Consider the following 17,711-nt stretch of genomic DNA (forward strand, 5'->3'; position numbering starts at 1 on the left):
CGTCTAATGATGCCCATGTAAGAACCGAGACCTGGGACCTCCCTGGCAATCCAGTGGTTAGGACTCCACACTTGCACTGCAGGGGGCAGAGTTTCGCTCCCTGGTCAGAGAGCTAATCCTGCAAGCCAAGTGCAAGCCGAAACAAAAGCAAAAACCTGAACAAAACCCCCAGCGCTGACTTGACTGGAGTGAAAAGAGGGATGCTGTGTTTTAATGGCCATTGCAAAGATCTCTGAAATTATCCTGCTTTAAATGTTCACCTTAGAAATGGGATTTAGGAAGTTTCTCAGGGAAGAGGAGGGGACTTTATTCTTGAGCTGGTAATGAGCTAAAGGCCAGGTGACTGACGTTCTCTGCTCCTTCTCCCATCTTTTTCAGCGTGTGACTGCAACAGGGAAGGTTCCCAGAAGCCTGTCTGTGACCAGGGCACAGGCACATGTTGATGCCAGGAGGGCGTTAGCGGCCCTCGATGCGATCGCTGTGCCCGGGGTCATGCCCGGGAATTCCCCTCTTGTCTTCGGTGTCACTGGTGCTTTGATCAATGGGACCACACTATTTCTTCCCTCTCCACAGTGGTGCAAGGGTTAATTAGGCTGGCTGCTAACATGGAAGATAAAAGAGAGACCCTGCCTGTCTGTGAGGCCGACTTCAAAGGCCTCGGAGAAAACATGTCTGAAATAGAAAGGATTTGGAGACATCCTGTTTTCTCATCTGAGGAATTCTCAAAAGTCAAGGATTATCATGACTCTGCTCGGTAAGGTTTGTGCAAAAGTAATAGGTCTCCAAGTTCTTGATTTACCTTAACTCCTAAGAGCTTTAACAGCCTTCAGCTTAGAAATGTACCTTTGTTAACATTGGGAGAATGATCATTGGTCAGTTAGTAACCAGGCTGGGGATCATATCTGTCTGTCTCTTTCCTACCTAGTTAGGATTGCATGTGATTTTTCAAGATGTCATAGATTATAACAAAAAGGCAACCACAAGGTTAATTGGGAAGCCCAAACTCAGCAGAGCTGAAGGACACAAAATTGGAAGTAGAAAGGTTTCTAATATACAATTTTTTTTTTTCAACCATGTACTCAGAGATATTTGCTTAATGTTCCCAAATTCCTCAGTTGTTTACATGCCCATACATTACTGTGAAGTTGTATAATGAGTACAATAGTTCTTTCAAAATGCAATATCATTTTTATCATTTTTTCATTCATCAAATAGTTTTAGAGATGATGTTGATTGCTGTGGGCCAGGAGTCAGCAAGACATAGTTCACAAGCAACATCCAACCCATCACATTGTTTTGTAAATAAAGTTTTATTGGAACACAGCCATACCCATCATTTACATCCTCTGTGGCTACTGTACCTCTGCAGGGACAGAGCTGAGCAGTTATGACAAGGATGCTATGGCCCCCAAGGCCTGAAATATTTACTTTCTCACCCTTTGCAGAAAAAGTTTGCTGACCTGATCTGGACAAATGAGGATGAGTTGGGTATAGTTTCTACCCATCTAGGAGCACACAGTCTACAAAGAAACCAAGAAGATTATGGTTCTATAAAAAATATTCCTCCTCCCCAGAAAAGCTCATGGATTAAAGAATAGTTGAAGCTACAAAGTTTCATGTCATAGAAAACACAACTGTAAATATAAGGGTATTCATTTTGTCAATTTTGTCACCAGACAAAAATTCCGGAAGTATATAGTAATTGCTTAAAAGTTGCACAGGGAGGGTGATGCAGCTCACCTGGTTAGTACAGAGGAAGGGCCACTGGCATCGTAAACACAGCTCTAGGGCCCAGTGGTATGTGCAGGTCAAGCTGGCAGGTGAGAACAAGCACTTCTATAACCTAGTAAAGACTGTGGGTTCCCAGAGCTCCCCACTGTTTGAGTGATGTCAGATATCCAGATTTCTATGGAAATGTCCGCACTTTAAAATACAGGCAGCTAATAGCTGCCTGTATTCAATAGCACTTTTTAAAAGCACTGTATAGGCCAAAGAAATATGTCTGAGACTGAGCTTGTCCCAGGGACCACTAGTTTGTGGTTGTCAGACCTAGCAGATAAAATGGAACTGAGAAAGCGGAAGGAGCCAGTCCATAGTGGATGGTCCAAACAAAGACACTGCAAGAGCCCAGAGCAGAGCCAGAGAGAAGAAAGCAAAAGCAACAGGAGTCCCAGTGCCAGGTCTGAAGTGGTAAGGGATGCCAGCCCCTTCGTGGTCCACCTGTTGAACTCTGTTCCTCTGTAACAGCCACCCAAACACCGCCCCCTCTCTGAAGCCTTTCCTGACGACCTCAGAGAAAGGATGTGTTCCCTTCTCCATCTTTCCATGTATTTGTAGTTCGTTTGCCACTACCTCACTGAGGACCTCCTGTGGGCAAAGCTGTTTTCTCTATGATTGTTTTCTCCAGGGCTGGTTTAGTTAAATAATAAATGTTTGCTGGGTAAATTACAAATCAAAATGTCAGTAGGGGAAGGACAGAGCACTCAGGATATCCATAAGCATATATTCAGAAGTCAGACTACTGCAGTTGAAATCCATCTGAAGTATGAGGATACTTGATAATGAGGGCAACTTTGTGTGTGTGTGTGTGTGTGTGTTTTCCACCAATCTGTCAAATGTAATACAAGCTTTGCTACATTTACTCTCATTGTCCCCTATAGGAAACAAATCATGCAACTAAGCGAGCAGCTGAAAACAGTGGATGAATTTGAAGATCTAAAAGAAACAATCGTCAGAATGAGGAATGAAACAAACCTCTTACTTGAAGATCTTCAGGAAGGAAATGATTTGCACTTCGGTGCCTGGAATGCAAGCCTCATGGGTAAGAAAGAAAATGTACCTAACTATCTGTTTCTGGACAGAAGCTGATAAAATCCATAGTGCATTCCATTAGTGAATCACCCTGTGCTTATCGCCACAGCGCCCAAGCACTTTAAAACATGAAAACATACCCATTAAAGGTATTATTTGTGCACGAATACTTCAACTTCTTAAAACATTGCAGAGACTGGATAGCATTTGCACAAAAAAATGCTAACAATTATGCAATACTAAACATATACTAAAACCCAAAGTATTCAGATGCCAAGCCACACAAGGATCTTATGTAATCATAAGCTTGGAAATTCTAATGTGGCCATAAGAAAATGAAAGAGATATGTTTTGATACCTTCTTGAATATAAGCCACTCAGTTTCCAGCAATCATAAACATGAAAGAATATGAATAAAAAAGAACTTACCTATTTCTTGTAAGAACTTTGTAGGAATTTGGAGACATATAACACACTAGAAGGCTGTAGTACATATTGCATAGTTTTTAAAAATGAATGGGAGCCATGCCAAAGCCAAGATCAACTTGGAGGAGAAATGGAACTCTGAAACAAAACTTGAATTAAGTCATATCCTCTTTTCCCATGAGATCCTTGTTATGTTTGGAAATGGACAGACATCTTGTTAACTACCAGGAGAGGCAGCACTGATCTTATTCACACAGAACCCATCCAGTTGAGAGATGAAACCTATCTCAAGGCAATAACGTTGTCTACTTTTCCGTATTCTGTGTCTATGCTGCTATTTGACATCTGATCTTGAGCTAAAAGAGAAAAAAAAAAAAGATGATAATTATGACGCTAAAGGAAGGCCTGAGTTTAATGAAATCACTATTGATGATGCTTAGCACCATATAAAGAGTAAGGAATTTGCTCTGATTCCTAATCTGGAAGAAGGTGCCCAGTGAAAGAATTGAAAATCCTTGAGCAGTCACCCAAGCCAGGTAGAAGAAAGCAAAACTGACCCATGCTGATCCTCTCAAACTTGCATCCCAACAGCAGTTACTGGGCTTTTTCTCAATGCCTAACACTGTACTGGGCATCAGAGACAGGCAGTAAATTCAGCCAGTCCTCACCCTAAAGTCATCCCAATCTCAGTGGGAAAGCCAGGCATATAAACAACCCCAAACAATGAAAAGACTCTGTTAGAGCATCTTCAAACTGCTTCAGGAACAAAGTAGAAAAAATGATATTCCTGGGTATATTAGAAAAGGCTTCATAGAATAAAGATAAATTTGCCAGATAAATCAAGGCAGAAAATCATTACAAGCAATAGAAAATGATTTTTGTTTGTTTAGGGAAGTGGTTCATGGTAAATAAAAATCATGATATAGTAAGAGTTCAGTTCCGTCGCTCAGTCGTGTCCAACTCTTTGCCACCCCATGGACTGCAGCAAACCAGGCCTCCCTGTCCATCACCAACTCCCAGAGTTTACTCATATCATGTCCATTGAGTTGGTGATGCCATCCAAGTATGTTAGTATAAAAACCAGGAATGTTTAGAAGATAAAGAGTGGTTGTCATGCCTGGACTCCAGTTATGTATGAAGTAAAGATCAGAATCATGGGCCTTTGGTTCCTAAAATAGGCTAAAGCCCTAATATGCTATCATTTACATTAAAACATCACATTATGCTTTCAGGAATTTGTATTTCTATCAAAATATAGAGAAATGTTTAAGAACACAGTCTCTAGAGTCACACTACCTGGCTTCCAATCCCCGCTGCAGTTCTTACTATCAGTGAGAACTTCCTGTCATCAGAGCCTCGTTTTTCCACTTGTAAAATGGTGGTTGGGCTAGTTCTCACAGTGTTTTGTAAAATTAAGGATGAAAATTGATCAGAAGTACAGCTGTATAGAAAGCACTTAGCACCATTTGGTAGCTTAGGCGGTAAAGAATCTGCATGTAATCGGAATGGGGAACACATGTAAATCCATGGCTGATTTACACCAACGTATGGCAAAAACCACTACAATATTGTAAAATAATTAGCCTCCAACTAATGAAAATAAATGAAAAAAAAAAAAAAAATCCGCATGCAATGCGGGAGACATGGGTTCCATCCCTGGATTGGGAAGATCCCCTGGAGAAGGGAACGGCTACCCACTCTTGCCTAGAGAATTCCATGGACAGAGGAGCCTGGCAGGCTACAATCCACGGGGTCACAAAGAGTCTGACCTGACTGAGTGACTTTCACTTTAGCACAGTAGCTGTTGTCATCAGCTTCAACATCACAGGTCAGCAAACTACAGTCAGCCTGCAGATCCTACCCACAGCCTGTGGTAGGTTTTTTTTTCCTTTTTTAAAAAAAATTTATTTACTTTTAATTGGGGGATAATTGCTTTACAATACTGTGTTAGTTTCTGCCACACATCAATATGAATCAACCACAGGTATACATACTTCCCCTCCCAGTCTATTTTTATAAATAAAGTTTTATTAGGAGACAATCTCACCTATTGATTTACATGGTTACTGTTTCTCTACAGTGGCAGAGTTGAGTAGTTGTGACAGCAATGTGATGGTAGGTAAGCCTAAAACATTTATACTCTGACCTTTGTAGAGTGAGTTTGTCAACTTCTGTGCTATGTAGTGGGATAAACTTGGTTCATCATCTTAGAGTTCATATAGGTAGTCAAAATTAATACCTTACATATGTGGAACATTTCACAGAGTATTTTTATATGATTTCACTTAATCTTCACAAATTATTATCACTAATTTACAGGAGACACAATCTAAGAGACTAATGGGTTTGCTCAAGGACATACCCACACAGTAAAGGGAGAAGCCAGCGTTCATATCTATGTCTGCAGACTTAAACCTCAGTGCTCTGTAGGTATTACATCTGTATCTATGACACAACTTCTAACTTTTCCCTGTGAAGTACAAACTCAAGGAAATGGATGTTGAATTTTTGTGTTGCTCATTGAGACCAAAACAGTCTAGTCAAGTTAGAGAATGATTATGTTGGTAGCCCATGTATAATTTCAGTTGTTTCCATAAAATTTATCTTACCTCAATTTGTGTTGATGTAGATTTTTCAAAGGACATCAAGAAGTATTATCAGAGTTCTTTATCTACTGAAAAGAAAATTAATGAAACTACATCCATCACAAACAACTTCAAAAATACCAGGAATGACTTACTTAGCATCTTAGATACACTAACCTCAAAAGACTTGTCATTGGAGAAATTACAGCAGATCAAGATACCAAATATTCAAATATTGCAAGAAAAGGTAAATATTCATGACAGTATAGTAAAAGTATCTGTGGTGTTTACTTAATATGTGTGCGCTTGATCGCTCAGTCATGTCTGACTCTTCAGGACACCATGGACTGTAGCCAGGCTTTGCTGTCCATGGAATTTTCCAGGCAAGAATACTGGAGTGGGTTGCCATTTTCTTTTCCAGAGAATCTTCCCGACCCAGAAATCAAACCTGCATCTCCTGCCTTGGCAGGTGGATTCTTTACCACTGTGCTACCTTTGAAGCCCGATTTGATATACAAATCTTTTCTATTTCCCTGTCTAATGTATTATTTCATTTTTAATTTATATTTTATAAGTATAGGAATAATATATAAATAATATATATTTAATCTAAAAATAATATTTTTGTATTTATTAAGTCCAAGTTTGAGAAAAATCAAAGAGTAAAGATCGTGGCTTGATTTTATTATTTTATACTATTTACTATCTCCTAAATGGTATAGACTGTGGACATTTACTCCTCCTGCTTCATGAGTGAAAGGTAGTTTTTATTTTTAAAAAGATGAAATTAATATGGAAATGCTCAATATTTTCCAAAGAAACCATAAGTATGAAACTGTTATTGATTGACACCAGTGCTAACAGCAAATAAGTTAGATACTTATTCAGTTAGCTAGGAAATATTTAATGGGTCACATCTACATATTAATCATGAACAACTGTTGAAGAAACACAGGTGAATAGAGCAGTGTCTTGCCTCAGTGAGCCCGGATGACGTTAGAAAAACACTCTACCAACAAGTTACTTTCTGACATAGATCCTTCTTCCTCTCAGGTGTGTGGAGAAGGAGAGGACACGGCCTGTGGGCTCTCATCCTGTGGTGGCCCCAGCTGTTACGGCTCCCCAACCCTCTCAAGGAATGCCCTGCAGAAAGCTCAGGAAGCAGAGTCTGTGATTCACAATTTGAACAACCAAGTTCACAGGTTGAAGAAACAGGTAAATGATGTCTTCACATGCTTTATTTGCAAAGCTGTTGTAATTTTAAAACAGCAAACTGCTTGAAATTTTTTAAATTTCCATTTATCTTCTAAGTGAAAAAATAGGTTCTAGATGTTAGGTGTTCTTTTGCCTGGAAATACAGAATAAAAATAAAGAAAAGTTATGAAAGTGTTAGTTGCTCAGTCATGTCCGACTCTTTGTGAACCTGTGGACTGTAGCCTGCCAGGCTTCTCTGTCCATGGAATTCTCCAGGCAAGTATACTGGAGTGGGTTGCCATGCCCTTCTCCAGGGGATCTTCCCAACCCAGGGATCGAACCTGGATCCTCCTGCATTACCATCTGAGCCACCAAGGAAACCCTAAAAATATAGATGTGACTATAAATGGTGATGTAGAAATAGATGAGAATATTGACATATTTTCTCATATATATGACATATAAACATGTGTATATATGTGTGTAGAACATTGTGTGTGTGTGTATAACATTGTGTGTATGTGTGTATGGAAAGAAAGAGAAGAGAAAAACAGAGTATATGTTCATAGGACATACATAGACGTTTGATTATGATTGCTTTATAGCAAACACTGCATAGAAATGTGTAAATTCCTAGCCTTGGAGTTTTGAAAACTATAGAAATCTCCAAGTAAAGAATAATTTTTCATAAATTCAAGAATGTGTTTGAAATTGTACTAAATAGACAAATTTTAATGTTAGAATTCAATGTTATAAATGTTTTTAATAGGATTATACCCTTAATTCCTTAAACTCCTTCCTAGGTTGATATGATAAAGTTGTTTTAATATTTAAGTACCTGATAACAGAATCTTAAATAATTTTAAACGATTTTAAAAATCACTTCTAAAAAATACATATTATTTTCAGTTAGGCTCTTTGATGAATACATTATACTCACCTTGAAAGGATAAATACAAATTTAAGAGTTTTGTGAATACATTGTGTTCATCTTGAAAATAAGTTGGTATGTTCCCTAGTTGCCTTTTTTTTTTTTTTTTTGGCAATATACATAGAGCCTTTGAAGAAGAAAAGCTGAAAAAAGCTGCATTTTTTTTAATCAATATAAGATAAATATTATATTAGTCAGCCCTCTTGTTTGCAAGTGGCAGAAACCAACTCCTGAACAGAAAGGAAATTATGTGCAGACATCTGGGCCTCAGAAGTGAAAGAAGGATACAGAGCCAGACTTGAAAATGGGGTGAGAACCACAACTAAGATACACACTCCTGCACATACACACTCCAGAGCAGCCATTTGTTCCATGAGCCTCGTCTCCATGGACCTGAGCCCCAGCTGGTCCTATATCCTTGCTCCACAGGCTCCAGAATCCAAGTCCAGGAGCAGGTCTCTGATTATAGTCAGGTTGAAGAACATCCCTACACATCCTAAATGTTGACATTTTTTGTTTACATAGTCATCTGTGGTGCTAGTGGTAAAGAACCTGCTTGCCACTGCAGGAGACATAAGAGATGCAGGTTCAATCCCTGGGTCAGGAAGATCTCCTGGAGGAGGGCATGGCAACCACTCCAGTATTCTTACCTGGAGAGTCCCGTGGACAGAAGAGCTTGGCAGGCTAGAGTCCATAGGATCACAAAGAGTCAGACATGACTGAGGCGACTTAGCATTCAAATTTGTATTGCCACCTAGTTTTTTCACTTATATATTATTCTTCAATGCTTTAACAAATATTCGTTGAGTACCTATTGCATGCTGGGCATTTATCTACATGCTGGGAATTCAACAGTGAACAAATACGAATCCTGGTCTTGTATCCCTGTGCTTAAACCAACCCTTAATCATTTCATGTAATGTTAAACTACTATTGTGTCCCTCCTCAAAAACCAGAAATCTCACACCATTTAAATAAGTCCCATGTTAAGTGATTTTTTTTTAATTTGTAAAGTAATTTTTATTTTTAGATATATTTTTTTACATTCTGTATTGTGTTTTATTTTTTTTTCCATTTATTTTTATTAGTTGGAGGCTAATTACTTTACATCATTGCAGTGGTTTTTGTCATACATTGAAATGAATTAGCCATGGATTTACATGTATTCCCCATCCCGGTCCCCCCTCCCACCTCCCTCTCCACCCGATCCCTCTGGGTCTTCCCAGTGCACCAGGCCCGAGCACTTGTCTCATGCACCCAACCTGGGCTGGTGATCTGTTTCACCCTAGATAATATACATGTTTCGATGCTGTTCTCTTGAAACATCCCACCCTCGCCTTCTCCCAGAGTCCACAAGTCTGTTCTATACATCTGAGTCTCTTTTTCTGTTTTGCATATAGGGTTATCGTTACCATCTTTCTAAATTCCATATATATGTGTTAGTATACTGTAATGGTCTTTATCTTTCTGGCTTACTTTGCTCTGTATAATGGGCTCCAGTTTCATCCATCTCATTAGAACTGATTCAAATGAATTCTTTGTAATGGCTGAGTAATATTCCATGGTGTATATGTACCACAGCTTCCTCATCCATTCATCTGCTAATGGGCATCTAGGTTGCTTCCATGTCCTGGCTATTATAAACAGTGCTGCGATGAACATTGGGGTGCACGTGTCTCTTTCAGATCTGGTTTCCTCGGTGTGTATGCCCAGAAGTGGGATTGCTGGGTCATATGGCAGTTCTATTTCCAGCTTTTTAAGAAATCTCCACACTGTTTTCCATAGTGACTGTACTAATTTGCATTCCCACCAACAGTGTAAGAGGGTTCCCTTTTCTCCACACCCTCTCCAGCATTTATTGCTTGTAGACTTTTGGATAGCAGCCATCCTGACTGGCGTATAATGGTACCTCATTGTGGTTTTGATTTGCATTTCTCTGATAATGAGTGATGTTGAGCATCTTTTCATGTGTTTGTTAGCCATCTGTATGTCTTCCTTGGAGAAATGTCTGTTGAGTTCTTTGGCCCATTTTTTGATTGGGTCATTTATTTTTCTGGAGTTGAGCTGGAGGAGTTGCTTGTATATTTTTGAGATTAATCCTTTGTCTGTTGCTTCGTTTGCTATTATTTTCTCCCAATCTGAGGGCTGTCTTTTCACCTTGCTTATAGTTTCCTTTGTTGTGCAAAAGCTTTTAAGTTTCATTAGGTCCCATTTGTTTATTTTTGCTTTTATTTCTGAAATTCTGGGATGTGGGTCATAGAGGATCCTGCTGTGATTTATGTCGGAGAGTGTTTTGCCTATGTTCTCCTCTAGGAGTTTGATAGTTTCTGCTCTTACATTTAGATCTTTAATCTATTTTGAGTTTATTTTTGTGTATGGTGTTAGAAAGTGTTCTAGAAGTGATTATTTTTAAAAGATAACACCTGAAGTATATAATAGCAGAATCTTGCTTAATCAACATATAAATGGAGAACTAGAAAAGGATGAAAGTTGTCATGTTGATAAAATGGTGTGCTATTTTCCTCTTGATTAGAAGGGGGAAGCATGCCAGAAGAGATTACAAGAGAATTCTCAGGAGTCGTGACAGAGGATGGATTGCAGAGAAATGTTTTAAGAGTGAAGTAATTTAGCAATCTTGTTCTTTCTGAATATGGCATCAACTAATCTACATTGAGATTTCATCTGTGTAACTTGGTGCTTCCTGACCAGAGTATTTATTTCTGAAATTCTCATCTCACTTCTGTGTATTCTTACTCACAATTTCTCCACTTTATTTTTTATTGAAATATAATTGACATAGGAAATTTGTATTAGTTTTAGATGAACAACATAATGATTTGATATATGTATATATTGTGAAATGATTACTACAATAAATTTAGTTAACATCCATCCATCACCACATGTAGTTACATTTTCTTTCCTGTGATAAGAACTTTTAAAATCTCTCTTAGCAACTGGTATCCATTTTAAAGTTTAAAAAGTTCTAGAGAATTAAGGAACAAGTCCAAAAAATTAAGGTACATATTTTTCATCATGTAAATATTTCTGTTTTGTTTCATCATTTGCCAGTGACTACCATTAAATCCTTTTCCACAGAATCTGTATGGCTTAAATTAAGCTGTTTTTTAATGGAGAAATAAAGGGAGATTTTTTTTCCCCTAACTATGTTTGATCCTAATTAGCCGTGCTTCTGTCACAATTAATTTATTCAGTGCAGCTCAACTTGTGGGTGATATTGTTCTATTGCTCTCCATTTTTTTCTCTTTCTCTCATTTGTTGGAATCCTAAGAAAAAGTCCATGACCTTTTTCAAATCATACAGTTAAGAATTTGCGCTTCTAAGTTGTAAACGTTTTAGTCCTTATCGTTTCTCCACCAAGTATACACAGTATTTGTAATTTATTTTTGTAGCCTGCTCTGAGTTCAAACTCATTTATTAAAAGAAAGAATGCTTTCTTTTTATGCTCAAAGAGCATATATTATTTGAATTTGAAGAATGTTTAAAAGAGTAAAGATTTAAACTTATGTTAAACTTATTAAAGTTAATATTTTAACTTATATTAAAGAAAATGTTCTCAGCTTCCTAAACATGATGATCACTGTAATTCTGTGAAATTTTCTGATACCCTAAAATACTAACATCTCCTAAAAAGAAAATTTGTATTTTCAATTTATATCAGGAAAAGTCATTGTTTTCAAATAGCAATTTTGATCACTAATAATGTTTTAAGAGAGAAGTTTACATTATTAAGAAAACAGGATGATGAAAACAACCAATATCACCTTTTAAAAGAGTCCTTTAACATGAATCTATTGTTTAGTTATCTAGACTTCTATTTTAGTTTTAGTGAGTTCTATTTGGTCAGCTAAGTAAGGAGACATCCCAGAATATGCCTGATTGTTATGTTTGCCTCATTTTTGTTTTTTCTATTCAAGATCAGAAATATAAGTAAACTGGCAGAAGTTTGCAAAAAGAGTGCATTACAGCTAAGAAAGAAACTGAGGAATATGAAAAACCAAAGTGAATCTGAAGAAGAAAAAAATGAATCTTCTAATAGAAAAACTGAAAATATTTTTGTTAGGTAATTTTTAAAAAAGTATTAGAACTAGTTTTTGTTCTTTTCCCCCATCTCCCCCATCTCCTCTTCCTTTTTCTTCCTTTTCAATGTATACTGAAGCATCAACCAATTCCAAATTACATTAATTGGAAATCACATGCCTAAATCCAAAACAAGACATACTTGTTGATCTTAAATTTCTTAATGAAAACAATTGCAAAATATTAAATCTGTATCAAAAAATATGGTTCTCTATATAAGGTTAATTTGATAATAAATCCTAGAATTTAGTTAAAATTCCAAACAAGTGAACTTAGCGTTTAAAATTATATTATTTTTTTAAAAGGAAAATCTAACATGAAGACTCTGTCAGATTCCACAATCTGAGAGTGAGATCGTGGTAAGCCAATTGTTAGTTAGTATATCAAATACTGTAGTGAAGTGGCATCTAAAATACTGATTATTTTGGATAACTGTTATTGACTATTTTCCAAGACTCATGTTGTCTTTCTGTGCCTGCCAGAGGGGGAACTATTTGATTCATTATTATTATGATTATAAACTTATTATCCCTCACAGTGCCTTATTTTAGGAGAGGTTTGTTGTTTTCTTTGTTTTTGATCACCCCACGCATAAGGGATCTTAGTATCTTGACCATGGGTTGAACCCATGCCCCCTGCAGTGGAAGTGCATAGCTTTAACCAATGGACTACCAGGGAAGTCCCTGGGAAAGGTTTGTTTTAAACTCTAGAGAATTATCAGTTAAAGATAAAAATCAAATAGTACAGCTGGAAATTGACCTGAAACCTCACTTTTCTGCAAACAATGTCATTTGGGTATAATACTACATGGAATTGATCTGAGAAAGTTTTCCCACAGCCATCTTCCAAATTCAGTCATTTAATATCTCCACATGAATTAATCAACAGTTAGGATGTCAGTTACAATCTTTGCAGTCACTTTATTAAATCTCTTTGCTATTGATTTTTATAAGAGACCCCTGTGGCCAAGTTCTATTTCATTGTTTCTAGAAATTGTATTAGCAGCTCTAATACTGATTTTCAAAATAAGAAAAATAATAGGGAGTGAAAATAATCAGTAAAAATGACCAAAATAATCAGTGAAAATGACTGGGTATGAAATCAGTCAGCTGGACACTTGTTTGTTCAAAAGCAAATTTTCAGTGAGAAGCTAGATTGACTATTTACTAGGCACAGATCCTAGTAGATCTGTGATTTAATCTAGTAGATTTAATCTCATAATCAATGCCAATTAATGTGAGGAACACATTAGCAATTTCTGCAGATACAAGTTAATTCAGACACCCAAACTAAATATCAGAACTACCACTGCTGTCGTATGAAAATGGTAAAATACAGTCCTGAGCTCAAGCAACAGATCACAAAACAGGTTCTACCTGTTTCCCTCCTAGTTCACTGGATCATAGAGCCTATTGCTATACTAGACCTGGTTCTCATTGCTACTAGAATGTGACTTTAAATAGAGTCACAGTAAAAATGTCACTTTAATTAGCCTAAGGAATTGGGTGGGGGGGGAGGGGGACTCTGTTCAGATTATTACAACAAAAACTAGGCTAGGCATCAAGAAAAATCCTGTTCCATAAAAGGAACTTCCCTGGTCAGGGTCCCGAGATTCTTGGTCATCAGGAAATGGTACCTTTTGCGCACCCAATTTCTTCAATTTTCTTGGCTGTAAAGCCCAAATAAAAATATTACATTTATGCTGGCCACTCTATGCAGCTCCTCTTTGACCATCTTAATATTTTCCTTGTGATCTGAATTCCTTATTAACAGAGTTTTGTGTCACTTTTCCTGAAAGTGAATTTATAATCATTTAAATTTTAATTTCTAATCTCATAATCAATGCCAATAAATGTTTCATGACTGAATGTGGAATTAAGTTCACTTCACTTTTTATTAGAACTTTTCTTTTTAACAAAACAGCTACCATTTCTATAAAGAGCCAGATCCATGATTCTGTTTAAAATACAGCTTTAATTTATTCATGAAAAATTCTTGTTGCATTTTTTCAAAAACAGTTTAGGAAGTAAAACATTCACTTTGGGAATTTGCTGGCGGTCCAGTGGTTAGGACTTGGCACATTCACTGCCAAGGGCCCAGTTTCAATCCCTGGTTGGGGAACTAAAACCTCACAAGCCATGTGGCACAGCTAAAAAAAAACTAAGTAAAATAGTCCTTTTATGTTAAAACTAGCTAAGGCAAAATGACTGCAAAGAAGATATATACTTAGGTCGTGTCACTCAAATACTGAAAGCCATCGATGGCTCCCATTGTCTTTTGAATGAAGTCCAGTTTCCTTAGCCCCACATTTAGGGGCTTGTGTGATTCACTCCCAGCCTTCCTGAACTACACCTCCTTTTTTAAACTTTTTAAGACACTTTTTAACTTTTTCACACACTTTTTCGACACCCCCTCCACTGGCCAGCCAAACACACAATTTACCTGTTCCACCCTGAGCTTTTGCCTGAGCTGACAATGCCCTTACCCGTCCCTTCAACCCACATCTGCACAGATTTAATCTGTGTGGGCTTCTAAAACCAGATTTGAATGTCTTCTTAAAGTTCTTCCTGAAATATTTTCTCTTCCCGCTGAACACCACATCATTTTGTCTTACATTTATCACTTCTCCTCTTATGAAATATCAGCAATCATCTGGAATGACTTATAATTTCCTGACTTGATGGTAAACCCCTTGGAGATCAGATCTGTATCTAATTCATCTCTGACTTCCCCATGGGACTCGGGATCTGTGCCTCAGTAAGGAGCCAGAAAGAGACAAAGAGTTATTCCCCAAACACCTACAGTACATCTCCCACTTCACTTCTCAAAGGAGGCCAATTCTATTTTCTGAAAAGCAGGGCATAGATGTATTTAGAAGTTTCTTGATAATATGTTGCTCATACTATATTTTGTCATATCCCTTCTCAAAATAGGCCTTTGAGAAGTAGTATCAGATATAATTACCCTATTATGCAGATAAGCAAAAATTGTTAACCTTTTTATTTTTCTTAATAAATTTGTTTTAATTGGAGGGTAACTACTTTACAATATTGTGGTGGTTTTTGCCATACATCAACATAAATCAGAAGTGGGTGTACATGTGTCCCACCATCCAGAACCCCCCTTCTACCTCCCTCCCCATCCATCCCTCTGGGTGTCCCAGAGTACCAGTTTTGAGTGCCCTGCTTCATGCATTGAAATTGTACTGGTTATCTATTTTACATATGATAATATACATGTTTCAGTGCTATTCTCTCAAATCATCCCACCCTCGCCTTCTCCCACAGAGTCCAAAAGTCTGTTCTTTACATCTCTGTCTCTTTTGCTGCCTCTCATATAGGATCATCGTTACCATCTTTCTAAATTCCATATATATGTGTTAGTATACAGTATTTGTGTTTCTCTTTCTGACTTACTTCACTTCGTATAATAGGCAATTGTGAGCCTTTTTAATGGCAGGGGGGATTAGAGTGGAGTTTTGTTGAGTCCAAACCCAGGGCTTCCCTATTATCTCATTCATGGTGCTTGAATCTTTTTTTTTTAAATTGAACGAAGGAAATGGCAACCCACTCCAGTGCCCTTGCTAGGAGAATCCCATGGACAGAGGAGCCTGGTAGGCTACAGTCCATGGGGTCGCAAAGAGTCGGACGCGACTGAGCGACTTCACTTTCTTTTCTTTCTTTCTTTATAGCTGATTTATATTGTTGTTAATATCTGCTGCATAGTAAAGTGACTCAGTTATACATATATTTCCATTCTTTTTTATATTCCTTTCCATGACGGCTTATCACAGGATATTGAATATAGTTCCTTGTGCTATACAGTAGGACCTTGTTGCTGATCCACTCTATGCATAATAGTTTTCCATGGTTTTGAATCTTAATGACAGGCATCTAAACATTTTAATTGTTTTTGAATCTGTACTTACAATAAGCAATTCTTGTGAAGACATTTTGTAGGTCACAAAATATCCCAAATCTGTTATTTTTCATTTTTCCAACAAACATTTATACAGGTTGTGTTCATCGTTACACAAACAGTGTTTCTTTCACAGAGAAGGGGAAATTGAAGATGCAGAAGAGTCTATGGGACACTCAGTCTAGTTCCTGTATTCTAGGGACACTAATCAAATACAAATAGATTTAACTTAGAATTCATTGTGATGATATTGACAAGATGGAGTGATAAGGAAACGCAGTTATCTAAAACACATTCTTATTTAAGAGGAAAATGTGCCTCCAGAGGATGTAGAGAAGGTGGCAAATCGTGTACTTGACATCCACCTACCAATAGCATCGCAAAATCTAACCCATGAACTTGACAAAATACAGAAACTTACGCAACTCTGTGAGGACTACAGGAGGGAAGAGGACAGGCTAAACAAAGCAGCAGATGGAGCCCAAAAGGTTCTGGTGAAGGCAGAAGCAGCTAAGTAAGTACAATTAATATTAATGTTCTCCTCCTGCTCTAACAGGCAATCTGCTGAAAGGCCATCAGAAAAATATTTGCCTAAGGAGCTACAACATTCAAATGAAATTACCCTCTGATAGTTCATTGCCCCAAATGAAGGCTCAGCTGTCTGTGGAGGTGCCCCAGGAAGCTGGAAGCTGGGAAGCTGGGAGGCAGGGCACAGATGCTGGTTTCCCATTTTCCTTAGACTGAGCACTCTTCCTGTGGTCTGTTACCTCTTTATACCAATATACGCCAGTAAAAGCTGTATGTTAATTTTATGCCAGTATCTTAACAAGTGGTGGGAATATCTGTGTATTTTCCCTTCTTTTATACTGATTTTTGGTTCTTTCTATATTTATGGCAATAAGCAGTACTTTGAAAATCTAAACTTATATATATATATATATAAAAGATTTGATGGTAAGGAAGAGAAGGACTCTAGTGCCCCAAAAGTGGTACTGGAATAGAATGACATATACAGCACACAAAGTCAACTAATCCTTGCTGCTTTATCCCTTGTTGACTTCGCTAACCAGAGATGAGACGCCACCTTGACGTTGATCATGGGGTACTGTGAGTCAAGGTCATAGGGTCAGTGGATGATGGTATTGTCATCTACATCCACCATCATTTTTGGATGCCCCGAAGCAGAATTGAGACCTGAACTGTCTTCACTGTCTCACCATCCACTTATACAAATAAAGTCCCTCAGACTCTGCTGAAAGCCCAGCCCCTTCCAGTTTTACTGTTTACAACTAGGAAGATTAAGTAACTACAGCATGATCATACTGCTGTTAAAAATGATGCTGATGAAGTAGCATGCAGAGATTCTTAGTGTAATGTTAATACTTTTAAAAAGAAGATAACACAGTATACACAGAAGAGGCTCTCAGTCATGGAAACAAAAGTCTTATAAGGACAAAAATGTTAGAATATGCCAATATCATAAAAGGTGGTAGAAGTATTGGTAAATTTTCTCTCCGATATTTTTTTCTTCTTTCTTCTTTTTTGGGGAGTGTTCTCTAAATGTGCTATAATGAGCAGTACATTGAAAATCTAAGGGAAAAAAGAATACAGTAAAAAGATATGGGGATAGGGAGAGTTATGAGAAGGAAAGACTCTGGAACCCCTTTCTGTAACTGTAGAGAAAGAAATGTAGAAAAGGAAAGCTACATAACTGTATGATTGTTACTCTAAGACCTTCTGGAAAT

The 17,711-nt window shown here is 37.5% G+C and overlaps 1 protein-coding gene across 1 annotated transcript in view; it reads left to right on the forward strand.

Annotated features, from left to right (window-relative positions):
- LAMB4 (laminin subunit beta 4) overlaps positions 1-17,711 on the forward strand; it is a 107,101-nt gene that overhangs the window by 72,328 nt on the left and 17,062 nt on the right. The window contains 7 exon segments of the mRNA XM_070476863.1: positions 379-754; positions 2,661-2,821; positions 5,867-6,069; positions 6,876-7,037; positions 11,886-11,987; positions 11,989-12,031; positions 16,273-16,480. Coding sequence (XP_070332964.1) covers positions 379-754; positions 2,661-2,821; positions 5,867-6,069; positions 6,876-7,037; positions 11,886-11,987; positions 11,989-12,031; positions 16,273-16,480 — 1,255 coding nt within the window.

This window comes from Odocoileus virginianus, chromosome 1 (genome assembly GCF_023699985.2).
Source record: "Odocoileus virginianus isolate 20LAN1187 ecotype Illinois chromosome 1, Ovbor_1.2, whole genome shotgun sequence".
Taxonomy (NCBI): Eukaryota; Metazoa; Chordata; class Mammalia; order Artiodactyla; family Cervidae; genus Odocoileus; species Odocoileus virginianus.